We start from the raw sequence: 19459 nt of genomic DNA on the forward strand, positions 1-19459 counted from the left end.
CTCTGTGCTGACAGCTAGCTCAGAGCCTGGAGCCTGCTTCAGATTCTGTACCTCCCTCTCTCTCTCTCTGACCCTCCCCTGATCATGCTGTCTCTCTCTCTCTCACACACACAAATAAAAACAGTAAAAAACAAACAAATAAACAAAAAAGGCCAGACAGACAGAAAAAGACAGATACCATATGCTTTCACTTACAGGAGAATTAGGAGAAACTTAACAGAGGACCATGGGGGAGGAGAAGGGGAAAAAATAGTTGGGGAGAGGGAGGGAGGCAAACCATGAGGGACTCTTGAATACTGAGAAAAAACTGAGGGCTGATGGGGATGGGGGGAGAGGGGAAGGGCGGTGATGGGCATGGAGGAGGGCACTTGGGATGAGCACTGGGTGTTATATGGAATCCAACTTGATAATAAACTATGAAAGAAAAAGTAAGTAAATAAATTTAGCCATTTTAATTTAAAAAGAAAAAAAGAAAAAAAAAAGGCCAGCCAGATGTCCGAGGCCAGATACTCCCCTTGAATGCTTTTGGCTTCTGTAATCCTGCTTGCCTCTTACATCAGCCAACTGCCCGAGCAGCACAACTGATAATGCCCGCCTCCACCCTGTGTGGCCAATAGAAAGTTTCCAAGTACCCAGAAGCTAGCCAGGCATAAAAGGTGGCTAAGGCTCTGGGCTCAGCCTTTGGCGGTGACTCCGCTTGGCTGATATCGATGCAAAATTAACAGGTCTTTTCTGATTCCCCAAGTGCATGTCACTTGTCTCTTCCTGGGTACCGAGTATTTGCTGTAACAACGGGGCCCTGGGTGGCCTGTCTAGGGATCTGCGAGTATAAACTTCCTTCATGACCATCATTTCCATGTCTGGGTGTCTTACCACACCTAAATAAAACCATAATCCCAGGTACATTTTAGAACTAAAACAGCACCTATAAACTATAAAACCAGGAAGAATGGTACAGTGAGTTGGAAGCCATCTTCAGAAATAGAACTCAGACCCACCACTGATTTATTACATTACTCTGTGTCCCAGAACTCAAAATGTTTTGGACTTTCAGGAAGTTATGCTAGAAATATATTACATATGATATGATACCTTCAGCACGGTCTGAGAGCACCCAAAATCAAAGACGTTAACATTTCTGCTGTAAAACATTTGAATGCTCACACTAAATGAGATAAAGCAAAGATTAAATAACCTCATGTCAGTTTAATTCAGGTTTTGATGCCAAACAAGTTACAAAAAGTTCTTTTGGTTTTTAAAGCATTTTGGATTTTAGATCAGAGCCTTAATTTTCAGCGCGTATCATCATCTCTTTAGCATACAGAAAGCACCTAGAAATCCCCTCTTCCCGCCCCACACCAAAAACTACAGACTTGAGGAAACAAATGATTTTCTTCAGTTAGGACACTTTGTGATTCCCACCCCCCCCCCCCAAAAAAAAAGACAGATAATAGGTTCTTCCATTAATAACTGCCAGAGCTGTAACAGGTAATTACGTCCATTTCATATAAATCATAACTATTAATGAGTTAGCTCCTGCATCAAGTGTGTAGACGGACTGCAGCAGGCTGACAAGAGCGGACCTAACCACACCTGAGTAGTGACGCACTTCTGCCGCATCCTCACTGTCATTCAGCCTCAGCCTCTTCTCGCTGGGCGCCCGACCCTTACTTAGTGACTCCTCCCAACCTCTCTGTGGAAGAAGTTAGCGGTTTTCCTCACCAGCAAAGGGGATTTGGAATCACAGAAAGTCCCTTTCTACTGGTCCTGTGCCAACACATAAATAAATCACACCAGTCTTGGGAAAAAAGGCGCTGACACGCGGTCCCTCCTTGGCTTTCAGGGTCACAGGCTTCCCCTCAGATCTCCTCAAATGACCCTCCTCTGTGTCAGTGTCACCAGATCCTCTTCTCCTCAACCGCTGACTGTGGGAATTCAGTTAGACGATTTCATCCCTACCTGTCAACCCCACTTCACACTGTCTTCCCAGGAGAACTCAGCTATGGTCTTAATTTCAGCTGATACCTCAGTGTATTTTCCTAACCTGAATCTCTAGCGCCCTGACCCATTTCACAAGACTTACATTACCAAGCGGTTATTGGGACACTGCCACTCAAATATTCCCCTACATTACTGTCTCCTCAGTACCATTCCTATTTCTGAAAATGGCGCATTATTCCCCAGTTACCAAACCATAAAATCCTAGAGTCATCCTGGACTTCACGCTCTCCGCGGCTCCCCACCATCAGCCACCCAAGCAGGCTGATTCATTTCCAAAAAGTCTTCCCCACAGACGTTCTATTTTCACTGCCACACACTAGAATATAAACACTGGACTCTTTCAGCAACCTTCCAACCCTACTTGATGCCTTCCAATCCATTCTGAAACCGTACCTTCATACTAATTTTCTGTTAATTTTCATCAAGCATCAGTGTAATCATGTCTCAACAGCTTAAAACACACACATACATGAACACACAGGCAGGCATGCAGCTCTTCGATGGTTTCCTGTTTCCTGAAGAATGAAAATTAAATTTTATTTGATATTCAAGGTCTCTATAAATATGGGCCAACCTTAGTTTACAGTTTTAATTGGTATTATCCAGTCCTACACACCTGCTAAATTAGTCTGATACTCTAATGATTTATACGCAAACTCTCTGCCTGTGCTCATGCCATTTCTTTACATAGCAAATAATTATTAGTATAAAACAAAAATACCCATGATTTTCAAAATATCTGCTCCAACGAGCCAGATATAAGCAAGATGTTTTGCATGAATTAGCTCTACGGGTCACAAAAACCCCCTCAAGGAGACAGCATTATCTTGCTTTTTACCCAGGCTTGGAAATCTAATGTAAATCACCCAAACACAGAAAGGTGGCTAATTTGTAAAGACAGTGTTATGAACTAAGCGTCTGTGCTCCTTCGAATTTTATTTGTTGAAACCCCAATCCCCGGTGAGATGGCATTTGGAGACGGAGCCCCTGGGAGGTAATTAGCGTTACATGAAGCCACACCTCTGGGCACCGAAACCTTCAAGGGAAAATCAAACCCCACACACAGAAAGCTGCTCACTCTCTGAATCTGCAAGGCACTGAAGCAACATTTGACAAGATTATCAGTGAGGATCTGAAGTAGACGGATCACAGACAGGGCTCACCAGATGTCACGATGACTAAAGAGTCACAGTGGTTTTACGGTACCATTAAGGTACGTGGGGGGCCGGGGGAGGGGGCGCGGAGGGAGCCTACCTTACATTTAAAAGCATGTATGAATCTAATTTGTAATGCTGGTTCTAAAATCTTGAATATAATGCATTTTCTAAACAAGTTATTCAGTCAAAATCAGATGAAATCATGCGTAAGCCTCCAAGCACTAATTCTGTGTAAACTAAGTGCCTCTGGAAAGCACTCTATGAGAAATCTAATTCCAGAACTAAATTCACATAGGAGAGCTGCCCGTAATATTGATTTGGAAATCATTAGCCATTAAATCATTCATTTAGCTAAATAAATAATGATCAATTTTCTTCAGCTAGTCTCCAGAAAAAGCTTTTCATCAACTTTATTAAAAAATTCTGAAAAGCCAGATCATATTGGGAAGTTTAATTTGTATCATGACCTATTTCTCAACCAAAGTCAGAAGTCATAGTTTCACAACTTCTATTTTGGGTCATTTAGCCTAGATCACTCTTCAAATCTGCTGACTTTCGGACAAATATTTGATTTTATAAAGTACCCGAAGACACCTATTTCAGATAAAGTAGCATTATCAAGAGATGTCAAATGTTGATAGCATTTAGGAACATGCATCATAAATTACATAAAGGGATATTATTATTAAAATTACCTTTACATATAAAAAAAATCCATTCTTAATATACACAAGTGTTCTGAGATCTTTTTCCCACTCTACTAAACAATACTGGGAGCAAATTTTTAATCCTTTAATGGACTTGGATTCTTTCCTTTGGTGGAGTATTAAAATCAGCACCAGAAAAGACAATTTGAAGAAACACCATGCCAGAAAAAACCCACCTGCAGTCCCACTAAAATCTCACAGACACTACTAAGAATAGTACACACGCCCCTGGGAAGTCAGGTTCAGATTCGCCAAGAGCACGGCCTCAACTGCTGTCCCGGCGACTGGAACACACACACTGTGCTCACTCTTGTCACTGTGGAGAGGCTGATTTCTCGTATACCACATGGAAAACCTCAGAAGCCCTGTAAACATGTTAGAAACACACAGGACACTCAGGGTCTGACCCTCAGTGGGAAGAGACCAGACACAGACACAAAAGGTATAGGTGGCATTCTCCAGACTTGCCAGCTGAGAGGTTTAGAAAGCCCGTGTGTCGGACTGAAGAACAGACGCGTGATGGGTGGGGAGAGGCTAGCATGTTAGTGAAACTTCCAAAGGGTCTTAACCATGGCTTCCCCAGTGAACTGTCTTAGGAACTCTAGAAATATTTCAGGCATAGGCTGCACTCCAGAGGTTCTGAAATACAAGGTCTATAGTGGGGGCCAGGCTTCAGTTCTTCTTAAAAATTCCCCAAGGAGTTCTAACATGAAACAATTCCCCCTGCTCTTTTGATGTGCATTGCCCTTCCTCATCCTTCAAATCCCAGGTCAAGTATCACCAGCTCCAGGAAGCTCTTCAGGCCACCTTTCCACTCGGCTGTCACACTCTATAACCTCAGCACCTCTTGTGTCCGCTCTTACCGTCCTTATCACACACAAATGTGTCTGTCTCCTCACCTGGACAGTAAGCCCTTGGAGGATAGGACCATGTCTTCTGTGACTTCACATTCCAAGTACAGGGACAGTGCCGAGCACACAGGCGGCTCAAGGACCATTCCTTCGGTGAGTCAAGGATACGTGGTGAGAAAAGGCACCGGATGGGGGACCCCTGGTCCAGCATCAGGCACGTGTCCCCTACTCCCCACTGCGCCTGAAGATAGCATCTCTACCAGCTTCACGTCTCAAGATCACTTGGATGTCCCACCATTCAGTTACCAAGTGCAGCAGAGATGGTCAAGTACTCTCAAGACCCTATGAAAAGGGCCTACTAACCCAGAGATCTGTGCCTCAGGAGGGCCTTTACTTTCTTGAGAAATACAGCTCTGGAAAATAACAGAAGCCTTAAACCACTGAGAAAGCAGTCTGAGAGGGGCTGCTTGCTCTAAGAAGGCGTCCATCTGTCAGACCTTCACAATGTGATGCCACCGTTTAGCCTGTGTACGAAGCATGCTTTCTGTATGAGAGATACTCACATCCGCACATGTATGTAGGATGCAAGCTAAAGAGAAACACTGTATCGATCGATGTTTCCAAACTTCCTGGTTATGATTCTACCCCATTATTATGCCAATCAATGGGTGATACACTTCGACATCCAACCCACTATTTTCCTAAATTCTTAGATTCTGTCTCTACAAAGCATCTCAATAATCATTCATACTTTGATCCATAAGCAAACAATTAGAGAGAATTTATCCAGAAACAAGTCTGAGGAACACATGGGTGAAACGGAGGACACCTCCTATTCCTCTGGTATCTCTGGTCATGTGTGGAAAAATGAAAGGGGAACAAACAATAATTCCATTTGGAAGTGCTTTTACTCTTCCGGATGATTTTTTTCCTCCTCATCACAAACTCCACCCTGCAAAAATGAGATCTTCGACATATTAACAAATTTTAAATGGAAAATATCCAACTAAGTGACACTGGCATGTTTTTGTTCGTGGCTGTTATCATTTTTGATTCGGGGTCTAACACAGCACCCTGCAGAGGCTGGTTCCTACTACCCACTGCAGTGATCGGACAAAGCTGAATCTGAATTAAGTTCAACCAACCACTGGCTCTGTAACTCAAAACAAAAATAAAGACAAAAACAAGAAGAAAACAAAAAACACTATTTCGTGTCTCTGAGACATGATTCTTTACCTGTAAAGTAGGACTGATGGTTAACTATCAGGTGGTCTGAATCTAAGTCATTCAGATTAAATAAAATTTATTTAAATAAAATTTATCATTAATCTGAATCTAAGTCATTCAGATTAAATAAAATGCTGTACTAATAGCATCTGATATAGGGCTTCTCTTTCAGGAGACAAAGTAAATGCCATCTACAAATAAAAGTCTACAGAACTGAAAAAAAAATACTTAAAAGACAATTACAAAAAGAAAATAATAAAGAATAATTAAAAGGGCAAACAGCAATGTAACTATACTCTTCATGTGTATTCAGCACTGTTTGTAAGACATGCCATGAATTTAATAATAGATTTTTGGAGAAAAACAAACAAACAAAAATGTACTCATCAATTGTGAGACCCTGATTTCAGAAATAAGAGGTAAAAAAAACACATGCATTCAGAACTGAAGAAAAATGGTATACTTAACAAAAACTTCTGGTATTCAAGTGGTATTTGCTCCCCCTCTTTCCAACTACATATAAATACCGATTAAGAAAAGATTATCCAAAAATGAGTGACAGTATCAGGATTCTGGGGAAACGGCCGTTGTAGTCCGCATATACATTTTCCCAAATTCTATCCCATACATCGATGTGCTCAGTTAAGACGGCATCATCCAGATTTACTGGTAGTGAGAGACAGCCGGAAATATGTAATTGGCAGACATGGATAGGACTGCCAAGGACACTGTTTGGCCCTCCCTCCTCTTTTCTTACTGATGCCTGGAATGTAGACAAGATGGCTGGAGCTCCAGCAGCCTTTAAATCATGCGGTATTCACTAAGGATGACAGAGCAGAAAATGAAAGAAAATAGTCAGGAAACTACCCTGGAACCTTAAAAAGAAGTTAAGGAGACAAAAGAGAAAAAAACGTACAAATGGCAGGATGCCATTGGTGACCTTACGCACAATGAATTCTTTTCAAAAAATTCTATTTGGAAAGATATGCTGCCATGCAGAAAATTCTTAAATGAAATACACATCTATGTTCTGTGAAGCAAATACTTCAGAGTTCTTAATTAACACATAAAATCAGAAAGCATCAGATGTTTACTGAGCACTCTATAACATTCACTGTTAAGAATCACTTCGCATAACTACAAACTTAAATACAGTAATTACATCATCCTTATCCATTTAAATCCTCTATACTAGTAAGTATTCAGAAAACAGAAGGTACTCAATAAACGTTTTAAAGACGTGAATGATGGTGTCAAGTTAAGCTATTCAAAATTACTGAAAATGTATATTCTTGTTTTTCCCTACTTCCATTCACTCAGATAGTTTTTTCACTTATGGATCTCCTAAGAAGACTTACAAACTGTCAAGAGCTAGAACTTTCCTTCATACCTTCTGTTGTCGGAAACACCTCCTCTCCTTCCGTTTTAGTCTCTGCCAGCTTTCCAGTTCTTAGCAATACTTCCGCAAAGCTCTCTCCCGGAACGTGCTGATAAGGGTCACAGGTCACTGCAGACTAGACAGAAGCAGTTACACCATTTAGTAGGGTGTCTTTTCTCCTGTGAAGATATTCTAAGAACAGAATCATAGGCTTTTGTATCTCCTGATGAGGCGAATAATAACTTCTCACTAAAGCATGTTATTTTATGTAAAGTTTTAAATAGATTATGTCATAATATACACAAGTCATATAAAACCAATGAATAACATGAGTAAGAATGAAGCCAAAGAAGTACATTTTCAGCATCATTTTAGTTTTTGTTTACACTACAATGCCCACAACAGCACGACAGCTGAATCTGTGTTCTTAGGCACGCTGCCCTTACCTCTGTGACAAAGGGATCGGAGAGGACAGCCTCATAGAAAGGATGGCAGCCTTGTTTTTCTAGACCTTCATTGGCTATGGTTCCCGTCTGATAAGCACCGCCAAATTCTCGCCCCTAAATAGAACAAAGTGAGGAACAGTGGATAAAATGAAAGAGCCCTGGGGGTGGAAAGGGAAGGCGGGATTATTTCAGGAGACACTGACCCATGTGCGGAGTGTGATCTGCATGGAGTGTGTCAGAGTGACTCAGACACCCCGCAGAGGACGGAAGAACAACAACTACATTCTAAGAGCAGCACGTCCGCCTGACCCTGCAGCACACCTCTGGATTTTCCCGGTCCCTTTGACATCAGTGAATCAGAAACAAAGCAGCAATCAGCGTGAAGCTCACGGCAAGCTTTCTGCCCTACAGTCAGAATCACCTTCCTCAGACATCACTGCCCAGCTTTGAGCAATATCAACAGGCAAGAGCATCAAGTCTAAACTACGTAAAATAACATTTCAAGTTCCTTGATGTTAGTTGACATTAAGGGCTAATTCTTCACTCCAACCAACCGATCTACTGCACGCGTCCTACCAGCTTCTAGGCCTTTCCCCCACTAGCAGGGACCTGTCCACGCTCACATGCCACCTGCTTGCGGGCCTGCCTCACAGCTCCCCTGCTACAACCTCCCAGCTGGAGGCCAGGAGGAGGCGCCCCGGGCACGTCTCCGCTAACGTCCCCACTACCCCACGGCCCACTGTGTGCCAATCATGACCTCGGCGACGGCACTGCTGCACAGTATAACAACTATAATGGACACTTCCCGAAAGTGACACAGGGCCAGGCAGAGGGCTAAACATGTCATCCGAGACACGGAGCCCCAAAAGGTCCAAGAGGGGACACAGAAAAGTAACCGTAATCACCATCAGGGTGACGCGCGCAACGACAGGGGACACAGAGCCGTCCCCCGAAGTGGAGCACACGCCACCCCGGTCAGTGGCGCTGACATCTACCCCACTGTCTGGGCCGGGGCATCCGTGGCCCTCCTCTTCGCGGCACAGCCCACCGCCCGGCCCATCGGCAGGTCCACGAAACGCACCGCCCGCTCTCCCCCTGGCTGTCCCGGCGCTGCCACCACCACCTCGCGCTCGGTGCCCTCCTCCGGACACACTGCCAGCGCTCGCCACGGCGCTCAGACGACCTCAGGTGAAGGTGGGTCGCACAACAGCAGCGCCTGCAGCCCCGCCAGGCCCCGTCCGACTCACAATTAACGCCCCCCCGGCCGTACAGGCTCTGACGTCGGCCTCTTCACCGGCCCCTTGAGCGCATCCCCCACCGCCCCGCCCTGCAGTTCGCTCTGTTCGTACCCACCGGCCTCCTTTCTGTTCCGTTCTACAAGGATGTCAAGCGCCTTCCTTCCAAAGGGGCTCTGCATCTGCTGTCCGTGGCTCAGCCTTCTGTTTAGAGGGGCTCCCGAGGACCCCACCGTCCTGTCTCCGTCAGACACCAGGGCTCCCCCTCCCAGCTCGGGTCCTTCTCCCGCGACCTCGCCGAAGGGGTCCTCCCCGCCCTCCTCACTAGCACGGCTCCACCATCGCACACGTGCTTTCCTCAGATGCGGGCTTTGTGCGTGAAGGGCTTCCCGCCCGGTCCCCGTCACTGATACACCCAGGGCGGTGACCTGGTAAACGCGCAGGTTTCCTTGTCCCCCGAGCTTTCCGGTGGGGCATCGGGCTGCAAGCTGAGGCCGCGGGGAAGGGGGCAGAGGGGCAACGGGTTCCCGTGCCACGGAAAGCACGACCGCTCCACCGCCTGGCCTGGGCTCCATTTCCAGAATGGATGGAAGAGTCTGGTAGGCTGCTCTGTTTACCCAGAGCACCTACGAAAAACTGAATGTTTCTGTCACCTGCTGAAATTCACATGTCGAAACTCTAAGCCCCAACATGACAACTAAGAGGTGGGGTTCTGGGGTGTATATACATGACAGAATATTACTCAGCCGTAAAAATGGATGAGATCCTGTCATTCGTGGTGACACGGAATGACTCAGAGGGCATTATGCTAAGTGAAGTAAGTCAGACAAAGACAGACAAATACCATATGATTGCACTCCTGTGGAATCTAAAAAACAAAGTAGCAAACTAAAAAAAAAAAATAAAACGAGAACTGGTGGGCACTGGCCGGGGGGGGGATGGGCAAAATGGGCGGAGTGGGGTGGGAGACACAGGCTTCCAGTTACAGAACGAATAAGTCACGGAAAGGTACGGTGTGGGGATCACAGTCAAGGGCACTGTGTTGTATGGCGGCAGGTGGTAGCTACGCTTGTGGGGACTACAGCATAATGTATACGGCTATCAATCACTATGTCATACCCTGAAAAAAAAAAAATAAGAGTTGAAGCCTTTCAGAGGTGATCAGCTCAGCAGGATGGGGCCCTCATGAACAGGCCCCCTTATAAAAGAGGTTCCAGAGAGTTCCCTCACCCCTTCCACCATGTGAGAACACAGCAAGCAGGCCCCACCAGACACTAAATCTACCAGAGCTTTGATCTTGGACTTCACAGCCTCTAGAACTGTGAGGAAGAAATGGTTGTTTAAGCCCCTCAGTATGTGGTATTGTTGTTAGAGCAGCCCCAACACCCTCCGCTCCCCTGCCGGCTTCTAGTGCTTTTTCATGACTAGTGGCCCACAGAAACAGAGCGAAAACAAGTAGGCATTGATGAAATCATTTTCCTTTTCATCCCACTAAATTTTAATTCTGACACCTAATCAAACCACACCTAAATCTTGTACCAGTGTCTTCTGCCAAGCACCCTATGGGGAATATGCCACATTCTGTAAAATAAATTACTCTTTGCCTGGCTGATGGGAGGTTTAGATGTCTTAAGAGATTATTTTAATGATCTAGAGAAGATAAAGCTGTAACAACATGGAAACACCTGAAAAGCAGTGCTGATGGGTTGACACAAGCCACACAACTGATTTTAAAAAGAAAGAGGCACCGCTTACTTGAAGCGGCCGAAGGTACGTTAAAGACTTCTTCCACCACTGCCCGTCACTCACGGCCTGCAGCACGGCCTTGGTGGTCGTCGTGGTGCTGGACAGGACTTTCCTGGTGGCCGCGGAGCCCCACGGGAGCAGGTCTGCGCTGCTGCCGGGAACACTGACATCACCCTAGAGAAAAAAGAAAACGGCAAGAGCAAAACCGTGCGCTGTTGTAAGAGCAGAGAGTGATAACGGGATCACTTAAAATTATCACACGTGCAGATACATCTCTGGGGCGCCGGGGCGGCTCAGCGAGTTGGGCGCCTGACTCTTGGTTTCGGCTCAGGTCATGATCTCGCGGTTTTGGGGATTCGAGCCTCGTGTCAGGCTCTGCGCTAGTTACTGATTCAAGAATCCAAATTCATTTAAAAAGCCCATGGGGAGCACCTGGGTGACTGGGTCAGTTGAGCAGCCTTGATTTCGGCAATGATAGTGATCCCAGGGTTGTAGGATCAAGCCCTGAGTTGGGATCCCCGCTAAGCATGGAGCCTGCTTAAGATTCTCATTCTCTCTCTCTCTCTCTCCCGACAACCCCACCCCACTCATGCTGTCTCTGTCTCTCTCAAAATAAATTAAAAAAATAAGCAAATAAATAATAAAATCCATCTTTGCTAGCAACAAAGAATCAGGAAATGAAGCACTATTTGCATATCGTGCCTCCTTGGAGCATTTACAAAAGAAAATTTGGTAAAGGAAAAGCCATCATAGCGCATTGCCAAACAATCCCCTGCAGAACCATTTATAAAGTAAATAATAGGTTCTTGATTTTTTCCCATCTAATATCCTACAAAGAGAAATTCCCGTTTATTTCTTAGTCATTCTGAAGTATTTATTATTTAGATTAATTATGAAATAAATTATTCATCTGAACAATGCTACTGTGTCCCACACAAAGGGAGAGGATTCAGAGGCCCATCTACAAATGGTGAAAGGTATTCTGTTTTTCATCGAAACAAGTGGATGATTAATAGTGTTTAAAAGGTTTACAACATGAAACCCCTGTCAATCTTGAAGCAATCAAGCTACAGTTCTGACTCCGCATTTACTCACCTGAAAGATTCCATGTGGAGAAAAATGCTAATACATTAATTTCATTTTAAATGGAAATGACAACAATCACATCCACTTCTGATCAAAGAAAAACGTTACTTGTTCCATAAAAGCAAAGTTCTTGGTTTAGTGTTTACCTACTTCCACTTATTTTATGTTTCCCATTTTTTTTATTTTTTTTTTAAATATTTTTATTTATTTCTAGGAGAGAGAGAGACAGCGTGAGCAGGGGAGGGTCAGAGAGAGAGGGAGTCACAGACTGAAACAGGCTCCAGGCTCTGAGCTGGCAGTCAGCACAGAGCCCGACGCGGGGCTCGAACCCACGAACCGCGAGATCATGACCTAAGCGAAAGTCGGACGCTTAACCGACTAAGCCACCCAGGCGCCCCTAGGTTTCCCATTTAAATGAAAGCAAAACTTGAGGCCCAGTCCCTCTATTTCAATAGCCTTCCTAATACTAATAGAAGGGGAGCTAAGTTTGGCTATTGAGATCCATATCACAGCACTCAGTGATGCACTGAGAAAGTAGCAAAAAATGGAAATTGTATCATCACTCAGTAATCTCCCGGACACCATCCCATCACAAATAACGCACTACTGCAGACTAACCTGCCTGTTGCTCTGTGGGAAGTAGAATGAAGGCCCCAAAGATGTCCATGTCCCAATCCCTGGAACCTGGGAACACACTGCATTCCATGGCAAAGGGACTCTATAGATATGATTAAGGACACGGACCCCGAGGTAAAGAGATCATCCAAAATTACCGGAGTGGGATAACCTAATAACACGAGCCTTTAAACAGCAAAGCTTCCTCAGTTAGGGCAGGGTCAGAGAGAGGGTGGCCGGGACATGCCATGGGGGGGACCCAGCCCGTCGTCACTGTCTTTGAAGACGGAGGAAGTGACCAGAAGCCTAGGCGGGTGAGCGGTGTCTAGAAGCTGCAAACAGCCTTCAGGTGACAGCCAGCAAGGCTAGCTACAGGGACCTCCATCCCATGACCACAAGGAATTGAATCCGCCAACACCATGAGTGAGCAAGGACAGAGACCATCCTTTAGCAGCTCCAGAAAAGCACAGCCCTGTGTGCACCATGACCTTGGCCATGTGAGACTAAAGAGAGACCCATGCAAGTCTGCCACATCTCTGTCTGAGGGGAATTAGAAGATAATTTATTTGCATTGTTTTTAAGTGGCTAAGTTTGTGGTAATATGTTATAGCAGCAATAGAAAACAAATACATCAATGTTAGGGTACTTAATTTCTAGAAAACTTGTGAACTTTACTCTGACTTGCAAAATGAAATGAATTTAAGCTTTATTAACCAATGCTTACAATGTACCCAGTTTTTAAGGTTTCTCATAAGATTTTCTAAACTGTGGTTTCAACACGAAAAAAAAATTGTGTCCCAATACTAGAAGAAATAATAACTATGTGACGTAGTAGTGGTGTTAGTTAAGCTATGATGGCAACCATATTACAATGTAAATACGTCAAATTAATAAGTTGTATACTTTATGCTGAAACAATGTTTTATGTCAAATATATTTCAATTAAAAAGACGTTTTAAAAACTATGTTTCCTCCAGTCAGAGTGGCTAAAATGAGCAAATCAGAGGACTCTAAATGTTGGCAAGGATGTGGAGAAATGGGCACCCTCCTACACTGTTGGTGGGAATGTAAACTGGTACAGCCTCTCTGGAAAACAGTGTGGAGGTTCCTCAAAAAATTAACAGTAGAACTCCCCTATGACCCAGCAATAGCACTGCTAGGAATTTACCCAAGGGATACAGGAGTGCTGATGCATAGGGGCACATGCACCCCAATGTTCACTGCAGCACTCTCAACAATAGCCAACACATGGAAAGAGCCTAAGTGTCCATCAACGGACGAATGGATCAAGAAGATGTGGTTCATCTATATACTGGAATACCACATGGCAATGAGAAAGAATGAAACTGGCCACGTGTAGCAACATGGATGGACCTTGAGGGTGTTATGCTGAGTGAAATAAGTCAGGCAGAGAAGGACAGATACCATATGTTTGCATATATAGGAGGATTAGGAGGAACTTAACGGAGGACCATGGGGGAGAAGAAGGGGGGAAATGGTGGGGGAAAGGGAGGGAGGCAAACCATGAGAGACTCTTGAATACTGAGAACAAACTGAGGGCAGATGGGGTGGGGGGAGGGGAGGGGGGTGATGGGCATGGAGGAGGGCACTTGTGGGGATGAGCACTGGGTGTTATGGAAACCAACTTGACAATAAACTATTAAATAAATAAATAAATAAAATTCCCTAGAAAATTAAAAAAAAAACAAAAATAAAAACTGTGCTTCCTATAGGCTCTTTGGACATTGGGAAAAGTATAAAATATCAATTCGATGCAATCATTATAATTTGATTATAAAAACAACATAAAAACTGGATGTTAATAAGGAAAAAAAAAACACATTAAGTTGCTTATATACTTATAAGGGCAACAATGCTAAAAATAACTGTTTGGGGTTTAGGTGCCAATAAAACCCAGTACGTCTCCTAGGTTTCAGGTCCTATCAGATGGTGCAGCTTGGTTCGCTGAATGCCATTCGCACCTACAAATCGTCCTGCTACTGTTACAAGTTGAAAAGTCAAAGACTACAGCTCTCAGGCCCCTATATGGGCATTCCACATGTCATCTAGTTTCCCTCAAGTACATGCACCACCACCACCACCCCCCCCTCGCATGGAATTTGGGAGGCTGAAATGTAGGAGAGACCACACCTGTCACTTCCGCGTTCCGCTCCCTCCTTCCTTCCTCTTTCTCTTTTTCTTCCTTTCATAGTCTCAGCTGTTCTTCTACAACAGTGGGAATAGAAGCGCCAGAGCCCAGACTCTCGCTCCGTGGGTGTAAAGGCTGGCTGGTCTCTTGGGAGAGTTAGTTACCACTGGAGCCAAGTGTAAGGAGTGGCTTGTGGCTTTCCCAGCGTTTTCATGACAGACTGCAGCTCCCCTAGCAGGCAGGTTCAGTAATTTTTCTAGCAGTTAGTCTCAGAAAGACATCTAGAGTCTGCTCCTCTAGTCCTTTCATTGACTGTGTAATCCTAATCTCTATAAAGCCCCTAATTCTTAAAGCTCTCTCTCTCTCTACATATATACACAGATAGAGAGAGAGACAGACAGACAGACAGACAGACATCTTCTGCTAATAGGTAGAATATTTTCTGTAACCCACAACTGAATCTTGAATGATTTTTTTAATTAAAAATATATAAACCTGATTCAGAGAAATCAGCAACACTATTCTGTAGTAGAGAACATGGCTTAAATCCACTGTCATAATTAGCCTAAAGGTTTGCTGCAGGCCTTGGAGTAACTTTTCCAAGGAGGAGCTGAGTCTACAGAGTAGACGGACCCAACCAAAATCACCCAGGCAGCTCAGCCAGAAAGTGAGCAGAACAAATACCCAGCATGGCCTCAAACCAGTGCCGTCCAACACAGCAGCAGTCAGGAGCGCGGGGCTAGCACATGCTCGATGTGCGGCCAGTCCAAACGGAGATGTTCTGTGATGTGCCATGCTGGATCTTAAAGGCTTAGTACTAAAAATAACAAATAACATAAGCACATGTGCTTCACCTCAAGGAACAAGGACCAGAGCAGAATGCACCCTTTCTGCTGACAGGAATCAGCAGGAGCCAGACTGGCTGGTGGGGAGGGGGCCTAAGCCTGACATTTCCCGTTTCTTCTCTCAATTTCAGCAATCAGGACAATTACACACATCTTCTCCTTAACAAGTGTTGGAGGGAGGGGGTGCCAAGGGTGGAAGGAAAGAGACTTAAGCTCTTTATCCAAACCTTCTCAAAGGACAAGGCGGGAGGTCCTGTGTAGGAAAAAACAGACTTCTCCCTCCAAGAGTAATAACGATGAGAGCTTGCTATGTGCCAGCACTTTACAAAGTGCTTCATACATGTACTAGGCATAAAAGCCAGAATGAAACACACACACGTGCGCGCGCACACACACACACACACACACAAATAGTTTTAGTGGCAGCATTACTAGAATTCTTTTCTTTCCTTAATCTCTGCTCTATGAGGAGAGAGCAGTGGAGGTTCATTTATTCGCCGCTTTGGTACCACAGACAGCTGGTTCATCGTGCCTGACTTAAGTCAATGAAGAAAAACACGCTGATTCCAGCTTCTGCACTGCAGAGGCCCCTCTTCGCTAGTAAGGCCACAACCCCAGCCATGGAGCATGTGACGTCACACAGTGGCAAAGGGACCTCCAGCTCCTGTCCCGCATTATCGGGGTGCAGCCTTGGTCCACTGGTCAGTTTGTCATCATGCACGTAACCCACTAAGTCCGGCCTAAGCACACCTCTCTGGGCTACCGAAAGCTCTGGAGAGCACGTACACTCTGCTGCCTCCTTGCTTCTACGACTCCCCCCGCCCCGCAACTGTGCACGGAGAGGAGAGGGCTCTGTGCCCCGCTACGAATGACGCTGCGAAAACAGTTCTTCGCCAGGAGTAAATCGCAGAAGGAGTTTGAAGCATATATTCTCTTTTTATATAGGTGTATGAGATACAGATATATATGTAAAATATATAGTAAGCATCTTGATTTATTGTCTATATTTCTGAATTACTTAAAATTTACAGCTGGGAAAAAAAAACCTGGAAACAAATGAGAAATCATTCACATACTCGGCAGCTACTGCATGACTTCTCGTTCGGTGTTGCACCCAACACCAGGCAAAGAGGAGATAAAAACGAGGAAGACACAGTGTGTGCTCTCAAGACGCTCAGAAACTAGGGAGGGAGGCAGAGATGCGGACACATCCCTGCGGTATCATCGCAGCCTCTAAAGCAGAGGTACGCACGTCTAAGGCACATGCGACGGGAAGGGAGATCACACCTCCTCTGCCCGGAGGGAGGCACATTCACAGACGGCCTCACACAGAAGGTAATATTTCAGCGGGAAAGAATGCAGGGCCCCCATGGAGGAAGAGATACTTTCAGGCAGGCTTATGCAAGAACGAGAGCATGAAATGGAACAGCACGGCAGACTGGAGGAGCCCTGATCAAGTTGGTGGAGGCGCAGACAGCAGAACACGAGGGAAGGAGCACATCGCCAAGAGGGAAGGACAGACAAGGACCTGGCGCGAGAACCCCGCCGACAAGGCCAGAGCACCCCCACCGCCAGCCTAACAGACGGGAAGCCACTGAGAGAGTTCACGCAAGGGGAGTGGCAAGCTCAGATCGGTGTTCTAGAAATGTCACTCCAGGCACAAGAAGCCAGCTAGGAGGTTGGTGCGTTAGTCCAAGCTTAAAATAATCAGGGACCGAATTAGGATTGTGATGCTAGGAATATATGAGGTTCCCATAAGGGTGTTTTTCCACCTGGATGTGTATATTAAATTTAAATATTTTTGTTCCTAATTCCTCTAAAAGTGAAAAGGGCTGGAGGTAAGTCAGATAAGCAGAGAATTTCAAGGATTCGATTCCAACTTTCTAAGAATTAAAGTACATGGTCGGGGCGCCTGGGTGGCTTAGTCGGTTGGGCGTCCGACTTTCGCTTGGGTCATGATCTCGCGGTTTGTGGGTTCGAGCCCCGCGTCGGGCTCTGTGCTGACTGCCAGCTCAGAGCCTGGAGCCTGTTTCGGTCTGTGACTCCCTCTCTCTCTGACCCTCCCCTGCTCACGCTGTCTCTCTCTCTCCTAGAAATAAATAAAAATATTAAAAAAAAAAAAATAAAGTACATGGTCACCAAGCTTGGTCTTAGCGAAGAGCTGCGAGAAAGAACAGAACAGAAGAGAAGTCGGGAACCCAGACAAACGTTCATGGTTAGCTAAGCAAGGTTAGATGCAGTGGGGGAAAAAATGAACAACGCAAGTTACTGAGAAAGAATGAACAGAGGACCAGGTTCACAGAGAGGAATAAGAAAAATTAGGGGGTGGCTGGATGGCTCTGTCAGTCGAGTGTCTGACTTTGGTTCAGGTCTGCTCTCAGGGTTTGTGGGTTCAAGCATCACATCAAGCCCCGCACTGGGCTCAGTCAGCACTGACGGTGTGGAGCTTGCTTGGGATCATTTCTCTCTCTCTCTCTGCCCTTCCCCCACCTGTGCTATGTCTCTCCCACATAAACTTAAAAAAGAAAACAAAGATCTAGATACATTTTTTCCCCTAAGAGTGACGTCTAGTAGGAGTCTTGTTTATAATATACAGGAAACAAGACAGCTGCATTTACTAAATGGGTTCTATGTGGCAGGTGCTGGGCAGGCGCTTCCTACGGTCATTCCTGGGTTTATAATAACACTGCAAAGTACGCCTGCAGAAGCCGGATGACGCAAAAGTCAAGTACAGATGGGGTAAGCTGAGTGTGCTGCCCAGGCAACTGGCCTGGGGGTGCCTCCTCTTTGCCTGACCAGGTATGGCTATGAAAACGGGTGGCCCACTGGTCCTTCAGAGGGGAGTGACACACCTGTAACACTGCAGACACACACTGATGTATGTGAGATTATGTTTTCTCCTGTGATATAAAAGTACAATCTCATTGAAGATGGTTTGAAAAATTCAAAAGATTGGGGGGAGGGGGGAAGATAGATTCATTAAAAAATGAATACACATTAAGTGTACAGTTTGATAAATAATAACACAATCGTGCAATCAGCACTTAGACTAAGTAACAGGTCACCACCAGGATCCCAGATGCCGCTTTTGAGATCACTTCCAACCATCCCCGTGGCCGAGATAAATGCTATTCTGACTTCTGGTAGTACAAATTAGTTTTGCCTATTTCTATACTTTATAAGAATGGAATTATGTCTTTCAGTCTGATTTCTATCATTCAACATAAATTCATCCATATTCCTGCAAGTAGTTGAAGACTGTCCAATTCAGTGTTAGTGTCACTAACACTGTTAATGTAACAGTGTTCTATAGTGTGAACATAGCTGAACTTATGTATCCTTTTTTTCTATTAATGAGCATTTGGATACTCTCCAGTTTGCAGCTAATACCAACAGTGTTGCCCTGAACATGCTAATAATTATCTTCAGGTGAATATATACATTTCTGGAAATAAATCTAGTAGTGGGATTACTAAAACACAGAGTGTGCATATGTCCAGACTTGGTAAACAGTGTCAAACATGTTCTAAAAACGATTATAGCAACTGATCCTCTAACCACCAATTACAACAGTGTGGTCACTCCACACCCACGCCAACAGGTAGTATTACATGTCTATTTCCTTTTAGCAGTACCAATGAGTGTATAAGAGTATCCCTTGGGGTTTTAATTTGCATCTCTCTCATGGCTAATGAAGTTGAACAGCTTTTCATGTATTTATTGGCCATCTGACCATCCTTGGTGAAGTGTCTGTTCAGGTGTTTTGCCTTTCTTCTGTTGGTTATCTGCCTTTCCTACTCACTTCTGGTCCTTTATATATTCTGAACACATATCCTTATTACATGTATAAATTGTGAATATTTTCTCCTACTTGGCAGATTATCTTTTTATTGCTTTAATGTTGTCTTTTGATTAACAGAAGTTCTTTAATTTTAAATTACTCTAATTTATCATTTTTTCCACTTTATGATCAGTATTTTTTGTGTATTTAAGGACCTGTTGCCTACCCCAAGGTC

The 19459-nt window shown here is 44.7% G+C and overlaps 1 protein-coding gene across 1 annotated transcript in view; it reads right to left on the minus strand.

Moving 5' to 3' along the window:
• LOC120225136 (neuroblastoma-amplified sequence-like) overlaps positions 1-19459 on the minus strand; it is a 231412-nt gene that overhangs the window by 137629 nt on the left and 74324 nt on the right. The window contains exons 18-20 of the mRNA XM_039223359.1: positions 10758-10922; positions 7768-7881; positions 7334-7457 (exon numbers count right to left, since the gene is read on the minus strand). Coding sequence (XP_039079290.1) covers positions 7334-7457; positions 7768-7881; positions 10758-10922 — 403 coding nt within the window. The remainder of the gene's footprint in view (positions 1-7333; positions 7458-7767; positions 7882-10757; positions 10923-19459) is intronic.

The sequence above is a fragment of the Hyaena hyaena genome, unplaced genomic scaffold (assembly GCF_003009895.1).
Source record: "Hyaena hyaena isolate Hyena2069 unplaced genomic scaffold, ASM300989v1 scaffold_1348, whole genome shotgun sequence".
NCBI lineage: Eukaryota > Metazoa > Chordata > Mammalia > Carnivora > Hyaenidae > Hyaena > Hyaena hyaena.